The sequence below is a fragment of the Argiope bruennichi genome, chromosome 3, assembly GCF_947563725.1.
Source record: "Argiope bruennichi chromosome 3, qqArgBrue1.1, whole genome shotgun sequence".
Classification (NCBI taxonomy): domain Eukaryota; kingdom Metazoa; phylum Arthropoda; class Arachnida; order Araneae; family Araneidae; genus Argiope; species Argiope bruennichi.
The window spans coordinates 3,114,087-3,141,157 of NC_079153.1; the positions used below are offsets into that span (position 1 = coordinate 3,114,087).

Below are 27,071 nucleotides of genomic sequence, written 5' to 3' on the forward strand. Positions count from 1 at the left end.
TTCATCCATCTTTATTTTAGTTAGTTTCAAACTGCCGAAATTCCTATAAAATTCAGTTATTTGTTGCAGTTTTATTATTATTTGCATTAAGTGCTTGCATGCATTTTGGCCATTTTTTTTAACTTTAAAAAGGCATTTATTGAGAAAAATAGGTACAATATATATCAACAAAATATTTCCCAACATTTTCTACAACTTTTTCCCATTTTCATACAGTAAGTCGCAATGGATTGTCTTTGAATTTTTTTGGTTCTCCAGGCCGTGTTTTGTCGTTGGCATCGACATCACCACTCTCAAATCGTTGAAACCAAAACCGACAATTGAGATATGACGTAGCAACATTCGGAGACGTAAGTTTCCAAAAGTGTCTGATGGGTTCCAGCAGCAAATTTCTTCAAATCAAACAAAAAAAGCAATGAATGTCGAAAATGTCGTTTATATAGATATTTCGCATGCTTGCCAATAGATGTCTCTTTTTAAAATACATGCAAGCACCTAATAAATATTTGTTATATTTTGTATTATTATTTTTTTCATTTATTATATTTTTATATACTTTACTACAATTCCTCTATCTCTATTAAATTTTAGGCATTCCAAAATTTTCTTGGTTTTATACCAGAATATTCATATTTGTGGCAATATTGTAAACTTTATTATTAATTTTTCAATTCTTTCACCTCATTATAAATTCATTCTGCGGGAGAGTTCTCATCACAGAGAGTTAATCAATGCCACGAGAATAAAAAGATGAGCTGTGGGTGCTCAATTAATGAATATTAATACCCAAAATAATTCAAATGATAACGCATTTTTATTAAAAATTTAGTAATAATTGTATTTAATTTAGTAACATAAATCATATATAAAAAATTTTCCATAATATTGTTTCATTAATAATATTCTATAACACAAAACTATAATCTTATAATTATAATCTATAATCTCACAAAGGAGAATTAAAGATGCTTTGGCAAGAAAATATTTTTTATACAAACAAGTAAACCATATCTGCGTCAACCTTTTAAAAACGCATCTGCTGCCAAAGAAGCATACATAATAATAAATCAATACTGGTAAAAGCAGGTCAACCTTCTAAAAACGCATCTGCTTTCAAAGAAGCATACATAATAATAACTCAATACTGGTAAAAGCAGGTAAAAAAATAGATGCGATTAAAAGATGATGATGAAAATTACCATTTATGCTTTATTCCTTGCCTATGCGATTTCGAGCTTCAAAATCCCCTAAGCAAAACAACATCATGTTCTCGCATGATAATATATTTTTCAAATTGAAATTCAATTGAAAATTCATTTTCTTTTATAAAACGGATTATTTTGAAATTTTTTTACTTAAAAAAAAACAATTCTGGAAACATTCCTAATGTAGCATTCAAACTGTTTTGTCTGTTGTTATGCTTTAATATCAAGAAGAAAAAAAACTATGCTAAATTTGTTCATAAAATATCAATGTATACTCTTTTAATTTTTTTTTATAAATCCAATTATTATATAAATTTTGTGTATAATATGTATGTATGAGTGCGCGCGAGGGTGCGTGAGTGTATGTATTCTCTCCCGCTCAGAATATGTTTCTATTTTTCTATTTCTTTCGCAAAAATAGATTATTGAGAAAATTCTTCCATTAACGAAATAAAAACATCCTGGAAACGTTCCCAAAGCCCGCCAAATCCGAAGATAAAATACCAGAAAATTGAAAAGCGTCAGTATTGACTTAAAGAATAAATAATGGTAGCCAACAATAATCATAATCTTTGTTTCTTTTTTATCTGTATTTGTCTGATGAATATCTGTGTAACAACAAATCGAAACACTGTGCGGGGCCTTATCAGCTGCAGCGCAGACCCTCCACAAATTCCAAAAATGGCAACGGATTAAATGGCGATGTTCGGTCATTATCGCTACACGCTCAAAAGTACCCGGCAAACAGAATCCCCGATTGCGATGGGTCGTCTTAATCTTTTAATGGAGGAAGTAAAAGACGATATTTTTTAGTTGTCTGTTTTTGAAGCGAAAGTTATAATTTGATATTAATCTAACAGAAGAAACATATTTCAAGCTTTGTTGGGACAGATAATTAAAGCTTATGGAACTCAAATACAAGTTTGTAAAAAAGTGAAATCAAACTAGTTTTCGACAATTATAACAAATAATGTGATGCTGACGATCATGTTATTTCTGCATTCAACTCAGGAATACAAAGAAAAGACATTAAGTTTTTCTTTTTGTCATAAAAAAATATATATAACAGTTTAGATAATATATTTAGACCATTAAGAATACAAACAAAAAAAACTAAATCTTTTTAAAACGATTAAAATAGAATAAGAAAATTAGAAATAAAAGAAAACGGTTTTCTTTATAAAGCGGATATTAAAATTGATTCATTTCAGTTTGAGGTTTAAGAGGAACAGTTTTAATGGAATTTATGATTGAAAAAAATATATTTTCTGATTTTCTCAATTCATTACATAATATACTCATTTCTGCATTTTTTCTAACTATATTTTGCCTCACGTCCTTTTTATTGTTGGAAGATGCTCACTAGTTCCCCATTGGTTCAAGAACTACAGGTTTTGATAGAAAAGCACTCTGACCATATAAATTATATGGAAGAATCGTCTTAAAATATTTGATATGGATTCCATTATATGATAAGCAAATTACGACGTCGCATTCTATACCTAAATACGTGCTGCAATGTCAAGTACTTTTCTTAGCACCAGAGGAGCCATGTAAACTAAAAATAAATTGAAACATTGAATTTAACATATATAAAATAATAGTGAATTGTTTTTTCGCGACAGTTATTCTTGTAACAATACTAAAATTATTAATGGTATATTTATTCTTTTTTCTCGCCTTTCTTTTTCCTTTCAGATATAAGTTGCATTTCAACTAATCCATTTTAGTATTAATCGATTTTCCTTTATTTTTCATTTTAAAATACAGAGACAATTTTTCGTTTATCGAATTGAAATGAAGCGCAACATTATCAAAAGCACAGAAGTTGAGTGCAATTCAGTTAAAAATAAGTACAATCCTGCAATCAGCAACCAACTCTCATTTCATTACTCAAATTGTACTCGGCTCCAAAATTAAAACCAATTGTAATTATTCTATTGCGCAAAAAACATTTTTTAGTATGATAACTAATTTTGAGAATTCAATTTAATGATTTTGCACCGTTGTGTTTTGAAAAAAATAGCTATATTTCAAAATATGACCTTTGAAGTGGGTTCCTTACTACAAATAAGAGTCTAGTTGCAAATCTGAAACTACAAAGAAAAACATTTTGCTTCAACAAAATATCAGGAAGACAAAGTTGCTACTTTACCTGTTACTAGACATTTTTCAAAACTATTTAACAACTATTTAAAATAAATTCTAAATATTTTGCATAAAATGTAATGTTAAGTAATTACATAAAATTTAATTCACTAGGAAATTTTAATCTTTTAACTTTTAAAATCAAATCCCTGCTATCAAAATTGTAAATAAAAATTACGGCACTTCAATTAAAGGTACAAAATTAAAATAAAAAAATAAACCTTCAAAAATTTCTTTCACCAAATGTTTGGTGCTAAGTAAATTATTTTTTATTTGAATAAATTATTTTTCTTGAAAGCAGCAAGAACGAGAAATCTTCCGAACTTAACAAACTGCAATGTACGCAACAGATGGAAGAACTCTTTCACTTTCCATCTCGAGTGCTTTCAATATTCCGATGAGCAATATCCAGATACAGTTAAATGCATTTAACTGCTAAATTAGTTTCGGCCATTCATTTTTAAAAACTCAATTCAAAATGTCTCCCGTTCGAGCAGAGCGGAAATAAAAGAGAATGAGATGCCATTTAATTTTAGAATAATCATAGCGATGATATCTGGCAACTATTTCGTATATCGATTTTTTCCCGCTCTTTTCCATTTTACAAATGATCTTTTTCCTATAATAAGTCATTTCTTTTTCGCATTCCATTGACGTTTCGAAAAAGATTTCTTTTCTCGTTTGCTCTCTCATTTTCGCGCCCTTTTCCGCTTTCAAGTGATACGAGGAGAAGGAAAGAAAGCAGAATATGGAGATGTTCCGAACGTTTAACTGAAAGAAATCGAACATTAAAAAATAAAAGGAAAAGAAGAAAAGAATTTTTAATTTATTTTAATGTATTTTTCAGAGACAAAACAAAAAAAAAATATAACAAAAGGCTCAGAACAAATATCGTTCGACCGCTTTACCACAAAGAACGTTTCCATCGTTCGTTATAATGGCTTTTTCCTTACAGTAAAAGAACCATTTTGTGGCTCTGAAAGAAAGGGGGTATATTAATTCGGCCACTTGTCCACTTTATCCATTATCCACTTTATACAGATTTTTGAGAGAGTCATTAAAAAGACAGTTACACGTCCAAAAAAATTTCTGTAGCAAAGCAAAAAGATTTTAGTAAAACTCCCATAAAGCGACTTATTTTTATTGCATTCGAATCTAAATTATTTTTTCCTCTCTCAACGAAAGACCGCTGGTGGGTTGGACACAAAACATTGTTCGCAATTAATGGATTTAAATGAGCAGAATAATGAGCTTTTCGGTTCAAGCCTTTTTTTTTTTTTTCTTTCATTAATTGCATTTCTTCTTTTTTCCCCCTTTGAGTATCGTGGGAATTTGTTACTGCATTGGCCACTTGTTCAGACAAAAGATCAAAATGGGGAAAGAAATCCGCTAGCTGAGATGCAGCTGGGGGAATGAATGTTTTTGTTGTTTTGTCTCAGTTATTCATTCCGTTTCGCTCAAAACGTGCATTTCTCTTACATCAAGTCGGCGAAATGGAATAGTTTCAAAAAAGTGATCGCTTTAGGAAGTAAAATAAACAGAAGATCCAAAGAAATTCAAGCCAAAAGTAAAAATAAAAGCAGCAATGGCCCGATAAATTTCCGAAATGAATATAATTTTTTCCCCCTTTTTATCCTGTTCTTGAATGATTTTTATTCATTTCCAAACGTGGTCGGTATTAGAAGATATCATATTAATTAAATGAAAATATTCCAATGCTCATTTAGAAATACCATACCAAAATTTGTAACTATAATTATTTTCTTGAAGAAACTGTTTTAAATGAGCATATACGAAATTCAAATATAATTTTCAAACTTCTATTTATTTGAGGTTTTTGATTTCTTTCTTCTTTTTAGAACTATCTTAATTAATGTAACATATTTAATGCTTGTTTAGTTTTTTTGTTTTTTTTTGGAGGGCCGGGGCAACATTCTTTTGATTCAAATTATTTTTCACTTTTTAAATCATAATCTGTGTTGAAAAGTTATCAAACAATCAGAGCTTTGTTGAAATCCAAATTTTTCTCGATCCACGGCTCATCAATCAATTCAAGGGAAAAAAAAATGTTTTTTCAGATGCCCATCCAATTATTTTTCAGCCTTTTCACAACAACAAAACCTCCATTGATGAAATATCAAAAACAGATCTCCAGCACTCGCGAGTTGAAAAAGTCATTCAACTTTATAAGGTTAAGAAGCAGCTGACAAACAACCCGGGAAACGAACACCTAATAAATCAGTGATTTATCTATTGGGCGATGATGTCCCTCATATTAACGAAATTGATAAGACGAAAAAATGAAATTTTTAGGCCATTCCCTTCAGGGCCATCGTTATAAAACACGCTGCGATCAGAGATAACTCATCCGAGATAAGATCTAACCTCTTGCCACTGAAGCGGATTTAATGAACTTTCTCTTCAGTTTGATAGACATTTTAAATAAGGTGGTTTGAAAGGGAAAAAAAATTCCTAATGTCACTGTCAGGAAAAAATGGCTTCTTGCAAAGATGGTACCAATTTTCTAAAGCTGGGTTCGATATCTCTACATATAATTAGATTGAAGAAGTATCAAGCAACCGTTTAAACGTGGAAGCATTTTAATTATTAAAGTTGCAAGGAATGGGTCATTGAAAGTGTTAAAGCATTAGATAATTAACAGACAAAACAAGTTTCATAAGATACGAAGGGACCGTATAAGGACCTAATTTATATAAATAAGGGTTACGCTTGCTTTCTACCTGTTGATATCTGCTGGTTTTTAGAAGATTCTTTTTGAAGTTTTTAAACTATTGAAATGTATTTACAAACTCCTTAGGATTGTTAAATACAATTCAATTAAATAATCTGTAAGTTTACATATAGTTTCTTCTAAGGTATCATTCCTTTTTTTTTTAAGTGATATAATTATTTTCCAAGTGCCATTAGTTTACATTTATTTGTCATAGAAAGACCCGAAACAGACGTTTTATCTAAAATTACATTTTTTTTTCGATTTAAACAGTAGTTGTTAAGAAAACTAATACTGATGGGTCAATTTTGCATAATTATATTTACATGTTAGAACGCGTTTTTTAAAATTTATTGGAAAAGCCAAAAGAGAATACTAAATGTTCTTACATTACTATTGTGATTAAGGGAATTTCATTCTTAAAAAAAGAATACAAGATTCCCTGAATAATTTATGCTCTTAATGATGAAGTAGTGATGAGATCGTCTTCAAATTCTTCTTGGTCAATCAAGACATGAGAACCAAACTAAAAGCAATTTCACAATTATGCACACTTTATTTGTCAGTGTTTTTAAATTTATTTAATTCAACCGTAGATTATATTTTCATAATAAGAATTCGTAGATTAATTTTTATAACTTATAACACCTTTATCAATAACTCAAGATTTTTTTACAGCAAACAAGATGATAATTAAAAATAAAGGATGAACTCTCAATTATGCAATGGTTGAATTTGTGTTTTCCGATCTCCTTTCAAGTGATAATTTTTTAAATATTCCTGTTATATTCGTTTAATTTATTATTAGCACCTCATCTTGATTACTGCAGTGTGCGAGCAAAACATACGCATCCAGTTTACAAGAAGAACATAGCGAAAAAGAAGAAAACCACTATCATAATTTCAAGGGTGTTAATTTAGTTTAGTTATCTTAACGTCAAGTTTTTAAGCAACACTAGGGCTATTTTGGGACGGACCAAGTAATTTTCAACTGCCTTCAGATGAAGAGGACGATACCTGAGCTGCCACCCATTCTCCGAGCTTACACACCACACCACCGGGAGGACATTTGGCACCGACGGATTCAACGTGCACCAAAATTCATTTGCACAGCGGTGTTCTTCGGTGGAATCGGGTCTCGAACCTGAAGCCCTCCGGTTCCGAAGCCGAGACCTTGCAACCAGGCCACCGCTGTCCTCTAATTTCAAGGGGGGACCCAAGACGAGTGCATTATTGAGGTTGTGTGACTTTTGCGTACAGTACACTTTGCGTACCAGTCATAAAACTGTCAATTGATAGTCTCGTTTACAATGCGGTTGTGTTACTGATAAGAGTCAGATCTAGAAGAGGTTGCAACATTTAAACGTTATCTAAACGTGTCATATTTGGCAAGAATTAGCATGATGTTTGACACAATTTCGAATACTTAACGACACGTTCATTAATACAATTTCATGCGTTTTAATACTATATGAATAATTTTCACTTTGCTTTTTATGAAAAATGGATTGCTTTTCAATGTATTTATTCAAAAATGTATGATAAAAATCATTGAGGAATGATATTTCTTCTCATATAAATAGTGTATCCACTTTGAAATAATAATAATTTCTTCTAGATTTTAGATATAAATGCATTTCTTTACATAAATATAACGTTTTGCATTAAACGAAAGAGTATGCGTTTCATTAGTTTTTGCTTTATTTCTTCTTGATTCGTTTATTTAATTCAATAATTTCGAACATTAAAATATATGTTATTTAAATATAGGCACTTAAAAAAAGTTGTTTCTTAAATTTAAAGCACAATTAAATGAGGTTAGTGGTATTGGAATGATTTGTAAGGAGGGAAAAGTTGGAAAAGCAATTCTTGAAATGCCTTAAGTAGTAAGAAAAGCTTCCAACTACGGATGTTAAATTTCCATACTATATCAGTTTAAAAAAAAAAAACAGTTTCCGGAGTAGAATGCCATTACAAATTTAAATTTTTTAGTTTATCATCGTAGATTTAATTTAAATGTTGCTACATTTTTTTTAAATCTGTATTCTGATAAATTATTTGTTCATTATATGACTTTGCATTTTGTATATGAAATGTTGTAAGTATACGGATCATAAAATAAGCAGCTTACTAAATCAGAAGTATATTTATATTTTGCTAACTGATCATTTGTATCTACGAAAAATTTTAGGAGATATTAGCTGAATTCAAACTTAATTTTCTTCTAGTTGCACTATTTATTAAACCATAATCCAAATCTACTGTTAAAAAATAAAATAGATAAAAATGATTTTTACTTTAATATATGTTCTGCAGTAACTTTAATTTTTTTGAAGATCGTTCTTATATGTACAATAAATCATTAAAAATAGGGTTGAATGAAGTTCTGGTAAAACACTCTTCAACAATATACATCTACACCTATATTTAAATGTTTACTGATTAGCTATGCGGTTTTTCCATATTTTAATCAATGTAATTATTTCTAATTTCAGAAGAATTCATGGCCGTTTTAAACCTTCCAGGGGCCCTGAGATAATGCAAATCTCGAAACCCCTTTTACCCTCCAAATTTTTTATTGATTTTAATTTAATTTTTATTCAGCAATTTTAAGTAGTAAATTTTAGTGTAATAGTGTTTAGTGTAATTTAAGTAGTGAATAAAAAATTGATTTAAATGAAAAGTAATAAATGTAAATTCAGATAGGAAAATATCAAAGTTTCATTCGTTACTTGTTTCGCCTTAGAAACCAGCAACTATACATAAAATGTGCAGGAGATAGGCTTACAAAATAATTACGCACTCATTCCTCTGAACAACGAATTTATTGAATGGTTTAACCGTTTCATGTACAAATGGCTTAATCAAACCTATTCTGTCATTCAATAGAATAAGATGTTGAATGATTTATATCACATGAAGCTCTGAAAAGCAAAATGTTGACGTTACGCCATTCATTACAAAAGCCCGCTGAAATAAATCACCCTCATCCTTGAAAAATGCTAAAAATACCACGGCTCAAATTATTTTTTTTACGTCGCCTTGCATCTCATATACCTCTCACAGCGGTTTACCTTAATAACCAACTAATTCCAATGTTTTTGCACCATTCCTCAAATGGATGTCTGCTTAAAATAAACTACGGATCTAACAAAAGAGATACGGGGAAAATCCTGGAGATTTTTAAGAGCAGAGATGGCTGACTAGGCGAAAAAGCAAACGGGAAGGTGTTTATCGAATGAAGCAGTGAAAAATAGGGGCGTCGACAGTTTTGAACAGATTTTACTTTCTCTGCTTACTGTAGGTTTCGCAACTATTGGCGAAAATGTTGGCGAGAGGGATGTCACTATCATTACAGTTTTCGCCGCAAGAAATAGGATTTTTTTTTTTTTTTTTTTTTTTTTGAAAAAGTTGAAGCATCAGCGATTAATAAATCCTCCAAAATGACAACAGGGATTCAAGATTGAAAGGGTTTTATTTTCTGCTAGACCAAATGCTTTTCATGGCCATGCCAGAAATCTTCTAGAAGATGATTTATTTTAATCGAACAAGCGGTATTATTTAAATCAAAACAAAACTTTAAAAAAAAGTTAAAGAAATGTTCTTCTCGATTTTTTCAATATTTATAAAATAAGGTTTCTGAAATGAAGAGATTTTCGAACTATTCCAGATGAGTCCAAGGCACTCTATGTAGAATATGAAGTATGAAAAAACATTGAAATTGCAATTTACTGCTAGCTTAAGATAGACCGCAATGATATGATGTATGTAATAAAAGAATTTGTTTTAAAGTAGATTTTTCGAACTTTAATTTTTTTTGTTTTGTTTCATGAAATGTTTTAAAAGTTTATTAATTTCTCCAAAACTGTAGTCATTAAAGTAAAATAAAATATACCTCCTACTTATTCGTTTTCATTTTTAGCGGATAGAGTAATCGAAATATTATAATAGAGACTGCGAACTTCATCTCCCAATTCTTGTACTCTAGTTCTAATCTAGTTGATACACACTTGTGCCAGACATGCACAGACCAGATCCCTATCAAGCAAATGAAACAGAAAGAGTCGATTTCAGTAAGATTTCAACTTCTGCCATATTTCGAAAAGAAATAATTTTAGTCGATCGTGTTATCAATTAACTTCGTGGATATGTAAGTAGTAATCGATGCAGTCACCTAAATATTTATTCGTTCATAAAGTAAATTTATTAGTAAAATATTTTTTCAGCATAAATTCTTTTACTTACATCACATCCAACCTTCTTTACTTTTGGAAAAATCTATTAAAGTTAATATCTTTTGATGCTGCATCTGGAGAAGCTATGAGTAATTGGACTCTGTATGTAAATAGTGCGACTGATGAAGCTTCGGTCTGTTTAGTTGTCAAGCGAGAATTAAGGCACGGCATTGATTCGAATCACAGAATAAGTTCAAAACAAGAGCACCGATACTATTTTCAAATAAAGGTATATTGATATTTAAAAGAAGGTAAAATTCTGGGTGGTAATTAACGAAACAGATGATGTAGTGTCTTTTCTCAATGTTTTTTAGCAAATAACAGACACGATTTAAAAATCTACAGCAAAGACATGGGAAAGAAATCAACCTCATTTCGGAAAAAAGACGAAAGCAACTATGACTCCCCGAAGTAGAGCTTGCTGACTCTCGTAATCAAACGTTATACTCACAGGCGAGAGTGATGATGGCTTTTCGACTTCTGATGCGGCCCGTCGAAGACCAAGCAAAGCAATAGCAGCTGTACACATCTCCCGCGAGGATCTTTTCAACATCCCCTCGAGTGACGTCTACAGAAACCTCCACCTGGCGCACTCCAGTCATGGGATTCACATACTGTTGCACACTGTGCTGGCGATTTTCTGCTAAACGACCATTGCACTCAAAATACACCTGGAAGGCAATCAAAATGAAAATTAGATTCTAAGAGTTAATCAAAATCTTATGAAGGAAAAATTTTCAAAAAAAAAATCAATAGAAAAACCATTATCAATTTTCACATCTATAATTATTCTTACGAACAAACGCAGTATAAATGGATAATTTTGAAAAACTTTCCTTATATATCAATAATTAAAAGAGGATTTATAAAATAAATTTTAGATAAAAAAAATTTTTGGTTTGAATTAAACAACATATAAGGGAATAATAAAAACTGAAATATTTTTTAATCGAACAAAAATACTGAGTTTATGCTGATAATAAAAGTCCACTAAGATAATGCAAATTATTTTTATAAATTTTCATTGATAATATTAAATATGCATTCGAAAAAACAAACAGTTTTATATTTTCAATATATTTTAATCATGTTTTTTTATTACTACACTTAGAGAACATAAATTTCAAATGAATTCACAAGCTTATTTATATATTCATTAAAAAGAAAACTGCTTATATTCAATATTTTATAAAATATTTCGAGATTAGAATGTCTCAATCGCAGAAATGGTTTCTTTTACTGCAGTCAATCCTTTTCTACTGATGATCTGTAAGAAAAATTAACAATATCGAGAAAAAAACTTCCAAAGAATTGTTGAACTAGAGATCAACAGTTTGGCACCATTAAAATATTTCTAAAAGTGAATGAATTTTTTTTTTTTTTTGAAAGCAGTAAATCACGACAAAAATATAATGTTACAAATCTGTAATGTTGCTCCCCAGCACGGTTAGTTCTATCACTGGAAAGATCGTTTTAAGAATAGCTGATCGGATGCCGGATCAGTGATCCCCGGGTTTAGTGACACACTTGGCGACAAAATAGAAAATACTGGAATCCTCCAGAATTTTGGCGATAGAACGAAGAGGAATAAAGTTATGCTTGATTGTTCGGAAACCTTCCATGCCGTATCTCTGGAAATATAAAAGGTCGTGCGACCGAGCTGAAGGCAGTGTTTTGAGTCCAACTCTGGTTAACAGTTGAAAGAACTCTTATCATTGTTGTGTTGCTTGCGAGAAGAGCTGCTGTGTATTGCTTATGCGCGTCTCGGCTTTGTATGTTTTGCCTGCGAATCTGTGACTTCGTGTTGCTGATTGTGCGTCTCCATACACCCACTGCAAGCGAATCCGTTAACTTTACGGACTTAGTGGAGGAAGCCCCGTAACAATATGGAAACTCTGCAATAAATAGAAGTCATATTAGACTGAATGACGAAGTCTTACTTGAAGAGCATGCCTGGCTTTGCAGGATAATGTTGCCGGCTTGTTTCGGATAACATAAGAATCTTGAGGTTCTTCCAGAAAGACAGGGGTGGTGGAAGGTTCGGGGTCTTCTGTGGGTAAAGGGTCCAAGAGAAAACCTCCTATAAACGTGAAAATAATGATTAAGATTTCATCGACATATTTACAAATATTTTTAAATAGCACTACATATTATAACATTAATCTACAGTATGTAACATTATCTATATACTGTGACAGTAATCTTTAATTAATTACATTTTTAACGTATTATTGGGGTAACGTATAACATATATATTGGGGTGAAAAATAACGTATAATTTTTTTTTAATATGCCAACAAGTACTTAACGTGACTTTAGAAGACCGATAGTTTAATAAATTCGTTAAAATCTCATATAAGGCATGTTTTTTTACACTCCATTTTGCTGAATGACAGAAACTCAACTTCGTACTGTAAAAAAGGAAAATGAAAAAAAAAAAAAAAAATCAAGAGTAAGTTCCACTTTATTTTCTTGTACATATATATATATATATATATATATATATATATATATATATATATACAAGAGAAATATTATAATAATCATCAAAAGTTTCAGCCTTTATCATATTTCGGAATGATATCTTTATCACCATGAATATGCCAACACATTAACACGAAATAAAAAAGGTAGATAGATGAAATCTCGCAAGGAGTAATATTGATCCAAAGTTGTTTTTTTTAATAATAGATTTACTTTACCACGAAAATAAATAAAAATAATCCAAATTTACAACTTTTACACGCTCGCTTTCATTAACAATATGAGAACACATTTTGACCAATTATAATTATTTTTTTCTGATAGCATATAACGAATATCCTTAGAAAAAATATTATATTCTTTTATTTATGTGTAATTTGTTGCTACTATAAAAATGATAGTTTAAGAAAATTAACTATCATGACTATTAACTACATTTCATGAAAGTAAATTGGTTACGAAGTTAACATAATTAAACAAATAGTTTTCTAAATTTTAAACGGTATAAAAATATTATATCCTTCAGAAAAAAAGTTGTTGATGTTATCGCCACATTAATTTTACATTAAAGAAATTAAGCACTAAAAATTACAAAATGAAATAACAACAACGACAATTTGTCAATGAAAATTGTTATTTTAATGACATTATGTTATTATGAGATCTTCTTTTTAAATACTTACTAGCTGACCCGGCAAACGTTGTTCTGCCATATAAATTATTTCTAGTGAATAATTTGGTTGCTAATTAAAAAATAACGAATGTATTGCAAGTGTGTGGGGATGAGATCTATGACAGAAAAAGGGATGGATCGCTGTAGACGATGATCGCCGATATAAAAAAAAACCCACCAACCATTCATTTTCCCAATACAATGTATTTCATTAACGTAACAAACATATACATTATTTGATTTCTTAAAAGTTAAACGTAAAGTGAAAAAAAAAACAATATATTTTTTATCCTAAAATATAAAAATGAAATTCGAAGAGTAATTGAGTGCACGATACTTTTTGTTAGCCCGTCTTTAGCCAACACAAATAAGCTCGATGGTTTTCCCACGTGAGAACATGCCACGTATAATTGTCCGTGTGAAAAACATAGTGTGCCCAAATCTAAGCCGCAAACAGACATCGTTTGGCCTTGCGACTTATTGATTGTCATTGCGAATGCCAATCTAATAGAAAATTGAACGCGTTTGAATTCAACTGGCACGTCTGTGAGAATCATTGGAATTCGTGGCAGCAAAACATTTTCGGCTTGGAATTTGCCATTCAAAACGGTGGCTTCGATTACGTTTTTCATCAATTTTTTAATGACCAATCGCATGCCATTGCACAGCTGTGGTGGGTTCAAATTCCAAAGTAAAATAAACGGAGATCCAACTTTCAGTCGTAGAAGGTGTGGTGACATGCCTGGCAAATCCAGTGACTTCAAAAACTTTATTCGATAATTTACAGCTTCGTTAGCATCGCAAACTGTATCGATCGATTTGTATGATACCAAATCGCCTGGCAACGACTGCTGTATCTTGAAGTTTAAATCGTCGATGTCCACATTTTTTGCTGCCAAAATGACTCGTTCTGCCAGCAACGCATGATTTATGTATTGTGTGCGTACATCGGGAAATATGCGATCAATGAAAGCATTTTGCAAATCAACGATAGTGCAGAAATGAGTGGGCAATTTTATGCATCCAGTATTTTCACAGACAGCAACTTTTCCATCTCCGATATCTAACAATTGGTCCGAGGATGTGTCAGCAGATGGATCTTGTAGCATTTGGACGCGCATATTAATTTTTTTTTATCTAGCCTTTTTTCAAGACTACGCCACAATGGTGATGATTTCAAGCAACCGTTGATCTCATCTGCGTACATTGAACGTGGAATGACGGAAAGTGTTTGTCTGAAATCATCTGAAAGGAGTAGCAGAGTGCCGCCAAATAGTTTGTTGTTTTTTTTTAATATCTTTGAGTGTTCTGTTCAACGCCTCGAGGTAATGTTTGTGTGCCACAGTGCCTTCATCCCAGATGATAATTTTGCATTTTTCAGTACCGTGGCGATGGACGATTGCTTTTTTTATGTTGCACACTGCGTTATACTGCGGGTTATTTTGAATATTCAGCAGCAGCTTAAATGATGAATGAGCTGTTCTGCCTCCATATAATAAAGTTGCTGCAATGCCAGATGATGCAAAGGCCAATGCGATGCCATTATTAGATCGTATTTCGGCGAGAATTAGCGAAATGAAAAATGTTTTTCCAATTTCACCTGGTGCATCCAAAAAAAAAAAAAAAAAAAAAGAGTGAGTGAGAGAGAGAGAATACACCTTGTCCCGCCGAAACTGTCAGCATAATGTTTATGCGCCAGTAGTGGGAGATTGCGAGTAACAATCGCTGCCATTTCTGCAGTATCGTACTGCCATTTACGATTCATTTCGGTGTCCATTAAATCAGATGCACTTCGATTTGGCGAACTCATACCGAAATGACTGAATGGTAAATTGGCAATGACAACCCAAAGATCCTCGATAGCAATCAGTGTACATAGCGTCGCTGAATGTAATCGTTAGATCGTTCACCTTGTACGAATTCGATGCAATATATCGTCAGTGATTGAATCTTTGTGCTTATTCCACAACGTATATATTGGAATGACAATGGGCCGGTGACATTAATCATAAACAGTCGCAGATAGAAGCACTCAATCTGCCTTGGACTGACTGCGTATATTCGGCCCAAAGTGTTTGATTTGAATAGATCGGGGCACGCATCAATTAGTGTGCCTTTCTTGTGGGATTTCCTTTATTTTTTTTTTTTTTGATTCCATGTGAAATAGTGTGGTACTACGTAATAGAGTAGTGTTCTTTCAAAGGCACCGAAAATATCCGCAAGATTACACAATTCGAAAAATTCGGCGAGTGTAGTTTTTGATGGATTTATGGCACGCTCAATTGCTATCTCTTGTTGAAAAATACACGCTGGCCGTTTTCAAGATGGATGGCTAAATGTATAACTGCTGGTTCCCGCTCATGAATTGGGAAACCAAAGATACGCCAGACAGCTTCATTGGAGCTGATGTACCAGCCAATTTAGAGACACCCTAATTACCCAGCGTTATGAAATATACTTTACAACCTATTCTCGTATCTACCAAATAGACAAAAAATTTCATAAAAATCGGTCGAGTCGTTTCGGTGGAGTATGAACACAAACACCGTGACACGGGATTTTTATATATTAGATTAGAAATATAAGCTGGATGCAAAAATTATTTCTAACCACCAATTAGAGATGCTATAAATTTGTAAAAGAGTGCAACAAAATTGAAGAGGAAACCCTTCCATTTCTCGTTTCTGTTCATTTCATTTTTGAATATGTTTCCGAAAAGTAGAGCTGACTGGTACTTGCATGTCTCAATTTAAGAACTACTAATACAGTTGAAAATCATTTATACTCCATTAAAAGAATTATCAGATAAAAGTGAATCATAAAGTAAAAGTAATTCAGAATCCAATAAAAATTAAATATTATATTTGTGTAAGAGTTGTAAATTGATTCAGTCAGCAAAATAATTATATCAATTTACATAGTTTATACATCCGTTTTAAAGCAACATTATAGCTATTTTGGGATGGACCTCGTACTTTTGAACCGCGTTCAGATGACGAGGAGGACATCTTACAATGACATTTTTACGTCAGACAATGGATCTTCGGTAGAATCGGGTCTCGAACCTGAAATACTGCTGTTTCGAAGCTGAGACCTTACCACCAAGCCACCGCGGGCCTTTGCATACAAGATATGAACATTACAAACCGCCACACACTTATGACCCAGCTGTATCAGAAATAATAGAAAAATAAAGAGAAGAGATTTCAAGTTAATATGAATAGAAAAAAAATTATTGAAATATTTAAAGAAAAGAATGTTTAACAGGGCAGAGTGAATTAACCTGAGGATGATGTTTTTTTTTTCACTTTCGTTCATTTTTCTTTCAGATCTCTTTATTCACATCTGCTTTGGCTATCGATAAAAGTTTTTTTTTTCAATATAATAGTTTTTCATGTACTTTTAAATTTATTAATACATGAAATATTTTGTTGGAGAGACTGAAACGGATGTTGTTCGACACGAATGTATCAAGACCAAAAAATAAAAGGTAAACCATTGCCTGGAGACACTCTGTCTTCATCAGCGCTTTAAAATTGAGGCTCCAACCCACCGAACCGACTCACGAATGTTTCAACCCGAGCAGCGCGGAGTCAAATCTATTTACAGGGGGAACAGCAACACCCTGTGACACTAAGAACAGGAAAAGCTTAAAAAGAAATGGAAAGAAATCCGACCCCAGGTGCATTCAGCTACTTAAACAAAGCTCCCGTATTACGAGAAAGCGCAATTTCCCGCCTGGTTAAACTTCACGCTCTGATAATTTTCACTCTCTCCTTTTGAGTCGCTGGTATTTCAAGCAAAGCTGCAGCGGCGAAAGCGAAAAGCCGCATCAGCGGACTTAAAGTGTCGAAAGAACCACAATAAAGCAAATCGACGGAAAGAAATTTCAACTGCAAGTTTGGAAACAACTAAAAATGGCAAACAAAGTTTTAATATACACAACAGAAGAATATTCGATCTAAGTTTTGTTTGTTTAGCTCACCAATTTAACAGTATAGTTATTATTAGTGCGATGGGTTTAATGAAATGACTGCCAACACTGCCGTAACTTTTTTTTTCCTTTACATACTGGTTTTATTATAAATTATTAATATAGATGCAAATAGATTTTGGCATTGCGAAGTTGCTAAAATGATGCATTGTAATATTTCAGCTATCAGTTAAGCCTTCGCAATTTGCATAGTATTAAATTGTAACAAAGGTAAATATCACTAACTTAAGATACAGGAACGAAGTGCAATTATTGATGTAGTCATTATGGGGACATTTTGAGATTTAGCGATAAATTTGCCGAATGCGAAAATAACGCGGTGCTAGAGCAATGCATCAAGTTTATAAAGCCTATGTATAGACATTTCCTACCAAGAACTGGTTCACTTTGAACAGAAAACCTGATCCACGCCAAATAAGCTCAACTCGTATGGATCTACAGGGTGAGTTTGGCGCTCATCACCAAAATTGATGATAGCCGAATATGCTCGTAAGCTGGGATCATTTGGGGAAGAAAAAAAAAGGCAACTCCTCAGACCTTTTTCGAGCCCATCATGAGCTCGAATTCCAATACAATGCTGTGACTAAAATGCACACTAGCAAGTCCGCTGCAATCTTACCACGTTAGTGTCGATCATAATTCACTTACTCTCACGTATAAATTTTTAGTGCTACCTCCGTAATTTATTTATTTACCTATCATTTATTAACCCAGCGAATGCTGCAGATCTAGAGATATTTAAGATTCAAAATGATTCAAAGAAGAATGATTCAGATTTCTTCTATAAATCCCTGCATCTCTGAGAAAATCTATTGTTTAATTGCTAGCATTTTTATGTATTTCATAAAAATGCTAGTAATAAGTAAAAAAAATCTTTCTTAAAAAATCTTTTTTCAATTTGTACATTGTATGAAAAGCTAAATACAATAAAATAGATTTTTTTTATGCATTGTTTCAAGGTCCGACAAATCCACTTTACACTAGATACTGCTTTTCTATAGGCCAGGCCCTGTTTGGCGATTTTTTAAACGAAACCGTATGGCCTAAAGGAAATACTTAAAAGCTATAAAGAAAGGAAGCTTTTGAAATATTCTTTTCCCCTACATGTACATTTGGGTCTAAGTTCTGCCAGTTTTCTAAATAGGTTTGTAGTAAAATTTTATTTTTTTTAAATTACGTTTTAACTTAAAATAATAATTATTGACTTTGTAGTGCATATGATAATATAGCACAATCCGATTTTATTAATTATAAATTTCATTTAATGAACTACTGTGAAGAAGTTAGCTTAAAATGCAAGATAATCCATAACTGTTCACAACAAATTCCATTCCTTCAAAAAGGCGCTGCATTCCATCATCTGGTAGCGCCACCCACCAAACACCACAGCAACCCCTGGTGTGTACAAAGAGACATCCGAAATCGCGGAACGGTGTTTAACTCGTTGACTTTCCACCAGCCTTTATTGAGGACAAAAGAGAAGGGCAAACAGAAACCCCGAAAGGATTAAGTCATGCGACGAGCGAACAGTTTTCTTTGAACATTTCGCCTATTTAATAACGTCTCTGAAACGCAGCGCCGGGTTGGACTTCGCAAGACCATTATTTTGAACCCACACAATGCGGAGTTTCCCTTGATGGTAAAGAAATTTTTAAAAGGCAAAATAAGGCGATTCAAACTATATACACCCCTTTAATGATAACTGACCATTGCTTGTGATATAACCTTACTTTCTCAAATAGTATTCAGCAAAACGTCGATATTTATACTATTAATTATTTTATTCACTCACAGCAGCTGCCCAATCAAAAGATTTTCTTCATGTTACTTCTTCACTTGAATGCAGTTCCGTATCGTGTGTTTCAAAGATTTTCCAATTTCATTTTGCAGCTCCCAGTTACTGTTCGTTACTACCACTTTTCGATTATTGTACTTCGCTGAAGGATGATACGCAGAAAGAGGTGAAGTTATTATGCCTAATTCTGCTAATAATCCTAATTCCTCCTATTGTAAAATATAAACTAAAAACTCTATTGCTAAATATAAGTATCTCCTCCTTTCATTTTACTTCTTATTTTTTATTTTTATTTATTTATTTACTCACTTTTATTATTTACTCATTATTTATTGACTAAAGGAAAACTTCATGACTCGCGCACAAAAGCGTGGAAGGTTTTCGAATCCGAAAATGAACAGCACTTCATAGTTTTAACCTTCCTTAATCTAACGTATCTAGCCGCGTCTGTGAATGAAGCACTCATAATAAAGAAGATCTGTCGATCAAATAACTGAAACATCCAGCCTGGGAGTTTGATTCAGTTCTAATACATGTGTGCCAGTAAAAGTTCCGAAACGCGCTCGAATTTCACTCGGAAATAAACAGCCAAATTCTCTATTAAGTCGCAAAAAGGTAGACCTATTTTGAATTGCGCAGATTAGCAGCAAAGCCAGAGGGTATAACGCATAACGCAGTACGTTTAAAGAATTAATATTACTGCTTCAAAGTAAGCATCCTCCGATAAGATTTTGTTCATCTACTACACCATGATTTGTTATACTTGAATGTAAATATATGTGTACTGAACAGCAGAAACTATAATATTCCTATTCTTAATTATGGTAAAAGTATGAAGATAAAAGAACAATGGCCAGAAGAGGGTTAAGTTTCATGAATGTACATTTTAGAACTTGGGAAGCCTAAAAATTACAAAAAATGAACGTACTGTAGATGCCAAGACCACCCAAAATGCACGACTTTTTCAATCTGCCTTTGATTCTATGATGCAATGATTTTAAGCAAGTAGGTAAAATAAAACGTCTTTTATACCATCTTTTCAAAAATGAATACATTATTACGTATGTCCTCTAGCAAACTTTAGTATTTTTTGAATTTCATCATGTGACGATATCATTACAGTTTCGATGATGATCCCTCCCCCGATCGAAAGAGTGATGACGTATCGTTCGTTTTCAACTCTAAGCACTTTACCATCTTCAAAAGTTGATACTCGCGGTTGTAAAATACTCTCGCATATCTTCAGAATCACATAACTAGATATAATATTCGTATCTTTAACGAAGTCCTTCGGTTTGAATTTTTCAAATAAATTATAAAAATCTACTCAAATAATAAATTTTCCGTAATGGCGTTTGTAGATGAGTTTTATCTTTTTTAATTAATATTCACTGCTTTCAGCGACAAGCTGTTCTCCGATCAAATAATATTAATTTAATAATATCAACTAAATTTAGTGAGCAAACAGAAGGAAAGTGTTATTTCAAATCATACGTATAATAAGCATAAAGCATTCTGATTGGTAGCTTTACATGTAAAGTGGCAATGTTGAAGCTAAGGGCAAAACGAAGTTTTTATCTCATAACTAACTAGCGCGTTGCTGCCGCAGAAGAAAGAATTTTGGAAATATCGTTTGAAATTTAATATTACTGCCACGTTTCATTAGGAATGATAGAAAGAATATTAATTTTCTTATCGACAATGAATACATTCATTGAAAGATATATTAAGGAGAAGTATAAATAATATTTATTTTATTTTTTTACTTTATTATTCAAGTGCTTTAAGGTAGACAATATTTTTTTTTTCGTTTTTTTGTTTTCCGTCTTCATCAAAAACAAATAAATTTCTTGGCTGCCCGACTTGTAAGCAACCAGCATACAATTGGCCATGTGGCAAACATGGATTTTCTAGGTTCAATCCGCACACTTGAAGTGGTTGATCTTGCGCCTTGCTCAGGGTCATCGAGAATGCAAGTCGAATGGGGAACTGCAGTGGTTTGAAATCAAATGGCATGGCGGTGGGAATAAGTGGAGTGAACACATCTTCTCCAATCGACATTCCGTTTAGAATAGTTGCTTCACTTCACCGCAAATTGGGATTTTTTTTTTTTTTTTAATTCAGATGCGCGAGATCAGGTAGCTTATAAAAGTTGTCTTTCGATTCTTGCGCATGTTGATCTGGAGACTCTGAAGCATGTGAATCTGCAATTCGTAAACAATATGCTTTATTGCTCGCTTCTCCTTCCTCGTTTGTTTGTTTGTTTTAGAAGCTCGAACTAGCTCATTTCTACATGCTGCGCTGATAGATATATAAATAAAATAACGAACGTTTGAGAACACAACTTTTGTCGAAGTAATTAATACGATATATGTTTGTATAACCGAAATATCGTTTGTCGATTCGCTGAATAAACAGAAAAATGACTGTTTGCACTGGAAAATTTCCATTATATATAAAACTTACCTTGATGAGCATCGATAATAATAATTCTATTTTGTATGTGTGAGATAAACTCCGAATAATATGAGCGGTTTTCCGCAGACAAAATATTGTGTACGCTGAATAACAATATCCTGTGAAGATGACTATTCATTAGTGAGAAGAAAGAAAAAAAATAGCGCTTGCACTAAATATTTTCGTTTTTATTTCACTCACCTTGATTGGTATCAATCATAATAATTTTAATTTGTTTGATAAATTCGATTAACTCCGAATGACATGTGCCGTTTGCAGTTTACTGTTCGTCTTTTGTCAAGTGTCAGTTTTAAAATATAACCTTCGCGCAAGTGCACGCAATGAGTTGACCAAATTTCATTGCAAACGGTTGAATGGTACGGAAGCACATAAGGTACGAACAAACTAAAATTCATTTTGGTATATTAGATATCTTGCAAAATCAGAGGGTGAATAGACCTGATGACCATTGCTAAAGTATCTTAATGTCATGCGATTTCAAACAAATAAAAATTAAGGAAATCGGTGCAGGGGTTGGAAATTACGGAATGGGGTATTTTTCCTTATAATTTTAAATATATAGAGTGTATAAAAAAATGGAACAAAAAATTATTTCTATGGCAATTAATTTCTTCCTTGCAATTAGACATACACCTCTCATTGCAAAGTTTCACCTAATAAGATGTTCAAATCTTTGAAAACACTTTGGCTTCGGTACAGGCACAGAAAAAAAAATGACAAAAAAATTAAATGTCTATAGCCGCCTACATAGAAATGTTATCAGAGCGTAAAATGCTTTTTTTAATTCATTTATAAAGACACAAATTTCATATTTCTTCTGTAAAATTCATTGAGATGTGAAAAGGCAAATTTATGCATTAAATTATTGGATGATATTCTATTGCATAAGACAGCTTTTCTATACTGAATAAATTAGCATTTCTGCAATACGTACTTTCATTTGTGATCAGTCCCTCTAAATTTAAAAATAATTATATTTTTTGCAGATTTTGTAGAAAGAAAAGCGGAATTGTGTGTGCATGTGTGTGTGTGTGAATGAATGTAAAAGAAAATTGTTACTAATAACCATTTTTACGCCGTGAGAGGTGTATAATTTTTTAAAAAAACTTTTTACTAAATCTCTGCAAAACCCAAAGTGCTTTCATACTATTAGCACGCTTATTTGAAAAAAAAAATTGAAATCATATGCCTAGGAACAAAATGTAAAGAGGAAAAAAAAATTTGTTCCACTTTTGGGGAAATTCCTATATAGATGGCAACAATAATTTAAGTTTTTTTTTTTTTTTTTTTTTTTTGGCAGCAACAGATTTTTCCACATGACTTCCTACTTTTGTAACTTTATTGTAATTTTAAAAAATACGCAGAGTGTTCTCTGAAATTTCAGTGTAGATCATTTTTTACATAAGGGTCATTTTCATAAAATAATTCTACTCTTTACACTTGTTAAATGCTTTTTTTAAACGAAGGAGAAAACGATCACAAAATTTGAGATTTACATTAGTTTACTCATCGGAAAATGGCCCGATTTGCTTGAAATTATTAACACCGTGATCTAACTACCAGTTAATAATCTGTCTTGCATAAATAGGTTTATCGCAAACGAAATGAAATCAAATTTACCAAATATATATTTAAAAAAAATGTTGACACTTGCTAATAAATCGTAACCACTAAATATAAGAATTTGGCTTCAACCACATTTATATCAATTGGTGGCCATCCTTTTAAAAAAAAAAACCAAACCACAATTCTCTCTTGTTAAATTCATCCGAATCTCATCTTCAATAAAGATCTTTCTACTAATAAAATTTCACGACTCGCCGTTCGACTTAAGCTACTTAATTGAGTTCCACCAAGTAACACCCAAGAGTTCAATTCCACTAATGAAATATCTTTATTATTAAGCGTCATTAATGACTTCTAATGTCCGTATTCTCTGCCATTAATTACTTCGTTATGCTACAGTCGAGCCATTTCTTGGATTTATTGTCTCAACTTATTTCATCCACTCGGTTTATGACAGTGAATTGATTGGCCAATTGATTAGGAGTTTTATGACACCGAAATGAGATTTATGTTCTTTAGGTTCGCAAGGAGCGATTGTTGTTTTGATTAGTGGCATTTAATTAAAGATAAAATGAATGAATTCTCTTGGGGTTGCGAGGAATAAATGAATTCAGATTCGACAAGAATGAGATTAGGATCGTACTTAGAATGTGGTGACTAATTAATATTCATTAGTTTTGCGTTTGTTGTGCGCTTCTGTTTGTGCGCGCGTCGTTCAATGTGAGCGCGCAATGGAATCATTTCCTAGAATTAATTAAATAATCCCGAAAATGGTTAATGTTCTTCGTGAACTGAGGCTTTAAAGATATTTAATCAAAAGCATTTCAATTATATTTTATTGATTACTATATAAAATTCTTAATAAAAATTTCCAAAAGAATATTTTCGTATTTTAAAAAAATGTTAAAACTTTATAAATATTTATTAAAAATATCGAAGACAAAATCATAAAAGCATGAAGCTCTGGTAGAAATATTAAAATCATAACGGCATTTATAACATCATTTTTTAATTAATGTTTGATGATTTTGTTTCTTAGAATTTTAAATTGTCCGGTGATTCTTTATCGAAATGTTCCAAATTTTTCATTAAAAATATTTTCTACTTTTTACTATACTTTTTAACGGAGTTTTGAGCTTATATTTAAAATTTTTATTTATAATTATTTTAACTTTTTTTAAATATAATTTATTATACTGTATTATTATAATGGTTATGGAATAATGTATCAATGTCTTCTTATATTTATTACCATACGTCATTTTTGTAGAACAAAAATGTAACTAAAAGTAATCGATTCATTGATTCAATAAGTTTTTATATAACCTAGAATGTATTTTATCATTTTTATTCAATACATACGAGAACCACTGACGATATGATAAAAAGTATTTGATAGAATTTAACAAGGGGACGCCTTCGAAAAATTCGGATCGTTTCAAAACCACTGTCAAACTGCCAAATCCTGGTCGTTCAATTTATTTTTATTGCAATTTTGTAATCGATATATACCACAAAAAAATATGAAAAGCATAAGATTGTTTAAAATAAGAATATCAAAAAAGAGTCGATCTATAAAAGAATGATTTATGAAACAACACACATTGTAATAATAAATAAGATTTGAAAACGAATCTCAGTTACAAATCTTAGTTATAGCCAAAATTCACCATACAGCGAGATTATTAATGTAACATATAAAAGGAATCTTTTAAAATATATATCATTATTATTATTATTCCAATTGTGCGGTCTTAAAATTATTGCGCTTAGATGAACGAAAATTTTTAACAAATTTCCGGTTTAATTAAATCAACATCTATGAATGAGATATCAAACACAATTCCTAAAGAAGACAAATACTATTGGTTGCCTAGAGACCGATGACTTTTTTCTTACCCCTTTCCAGTAAGAAAAGAAAACAATTTTGAGATAAAGTACTCCTGACTTATAATAGCTCATTATGAAATAGTTCTGCGCTCCATGGAATTCTCTATCGGTTCGCACGTACCATCTGAAATAAAATGATCGTTACCGTTCCTTAAAAATATGTTACCGAATGACAAACGGTTTCGAATGCGATAGCACTTTTATACTATTTTATTAAGAATTTTCCATTCAATTTTGATATAATCTTTTAGAATTTGATTTGAAAATCATGAGAAATTTCCCGTTTTTCCTTTCATTGATGGGTTTTATCCCTAAATTCTTTTAAAAATGAAGTAATTTCTCTGCAGCTGAGTGCATGTATGTAACGTGAACAAATGGCACAATTTAAAAAATATAACTGCTATCCTCACTAACACCGTTCCACTTGAACTGTACGTCTATGCTATTACGTTCAAACAGCTTCAGAACTTTTTGAACGAAAAGAATTGCGACTTTTCTGTTCTGAACAATTAATCAGATCCTATTCCATATAGAGCCTCCTGATTATAAGTATTCAAAAATTCTCCTCCTCGGAAGGTCAAGCTATGCATTTTACATCAGGATAAAATAGCGATTGACTTATCCCTTCTTCTTTCAGATCACCTGTCAAAACATTACATTTCTGTACTTCCATGATCAGTTTATTTCCTTGATTTCGCCAGGACCACGGTAGCCTGGTGGTGAGGTCTCGGCTTGAGAACCGGAAGGTTTCGGATTCGAGACCCGATTCCGCTGAAAAACCGTCGTGTAAGCGGGTCAGGTGCAAGTTAAATCCTTCGGGCTCCCACTAGTGTGATGTGAAAGTTTGAAGAGGGGATGCCAGCTCATGTGTCGTCCTCATCATCTGACCACGGCTGTCATTTACGTAGCCCGTCCCAAAATAGCCTTAGTATTGATGTAAAATGGGACGTTAATATAATTAAAGCTTTAAAAAAAAACCTTGATCTCGCCTCGTTCACTTTTTCCTACTACGAAAAATTTGCTTCCCAAGGCAACGATTCTTAAAGTGCGAAAAAGTACCAAAAAAAAGGCTTAGGAAAATGCGTCAGGAAAAGGACTTCCAATCCACATTTAATTCTTTGTATGTATGGCAAAAATGCATAGGTGTACAGAGCAGTTATTTCGAAGAAAACTCACACACAAAATAAAACAGGATATAACTGTTTTCATTCTTATATAAAATATAAGTTTCAGAATTTTTTTTGGATGCAATATTATAATTTCTAGACAATGTAAGAGTTTACTATTAAAGGTAGTCTAGAATCTTGAAATAAAGTTTTATCTCGGAATCTTAATTATTAGCATCAAGATAAGCGAGATAAAATAACAAAGCGAAACAGCTATCTGAAGATTTATAAGACAATAGTTTTCTTTTTTCATTATGTAGATTAAAACTATCTTCATTATGAAAATGTAAGTAAACCCTTAGGGGTGGAAAAAACACGACTTAGTGCTTAAATGACATGCGCAGTTAATCAGCTTGATGAGCAGCGATGTTGGGGAAATTGATCCAATTGCAGTCACTCTATAAATTGCTTAAAAATTTAACAATAACAGAAAATATTTAATACCGCATATCTTAACTTGAAAATAAATACCATTGTCATACATTTTTTAATGCTTTATAACAAGTTTTAAATAATCATTTGCATATCTCGATTAAAATTTCTCAGATTGAAGCGCGTTTTTCAGAGCAAAGATTGATAACTTTTGGTTGTTTTAGAATAAAGCACTAGAAAAATGAAAGGCAGCAGTGTTTCAAACGCGCATGTTAAAGAAGATTAACTCGGTGCTCGCAGATGTCTTAAATTATGCAAATTAACTAACTTTCTA

General features: G+C 32.0%; 1 protein-coding gene across 1 annotated transcript in view; it reads right to left on the reverse strand.

Annotated features, from left to right (window-relative positions):
- LOC129964002 (netrin receptor UNC5C-like) overlaps positions 1-27,071 on the reverse strand; it is a 353,390-nt gene that overhangs the window by 235,816 nt on the left and 90,503 nt on the right. The window contains exons 2-3 of the mRNA XM_056078651.1: positions 12,260-12,399; positions 10,771-10,990 (exon numbers count right to left, since the gene is read on the reverse strand). Of these exons, the coding sequence (XP_055934626.1) occupies positions 10,771-10,990; positions 12,260-12,399 (360 nt within the window). The remainder of the gene's footprint in view (positions 1-10,770; positions 10,991-12,259; positions 12,400-27,071) is intronic.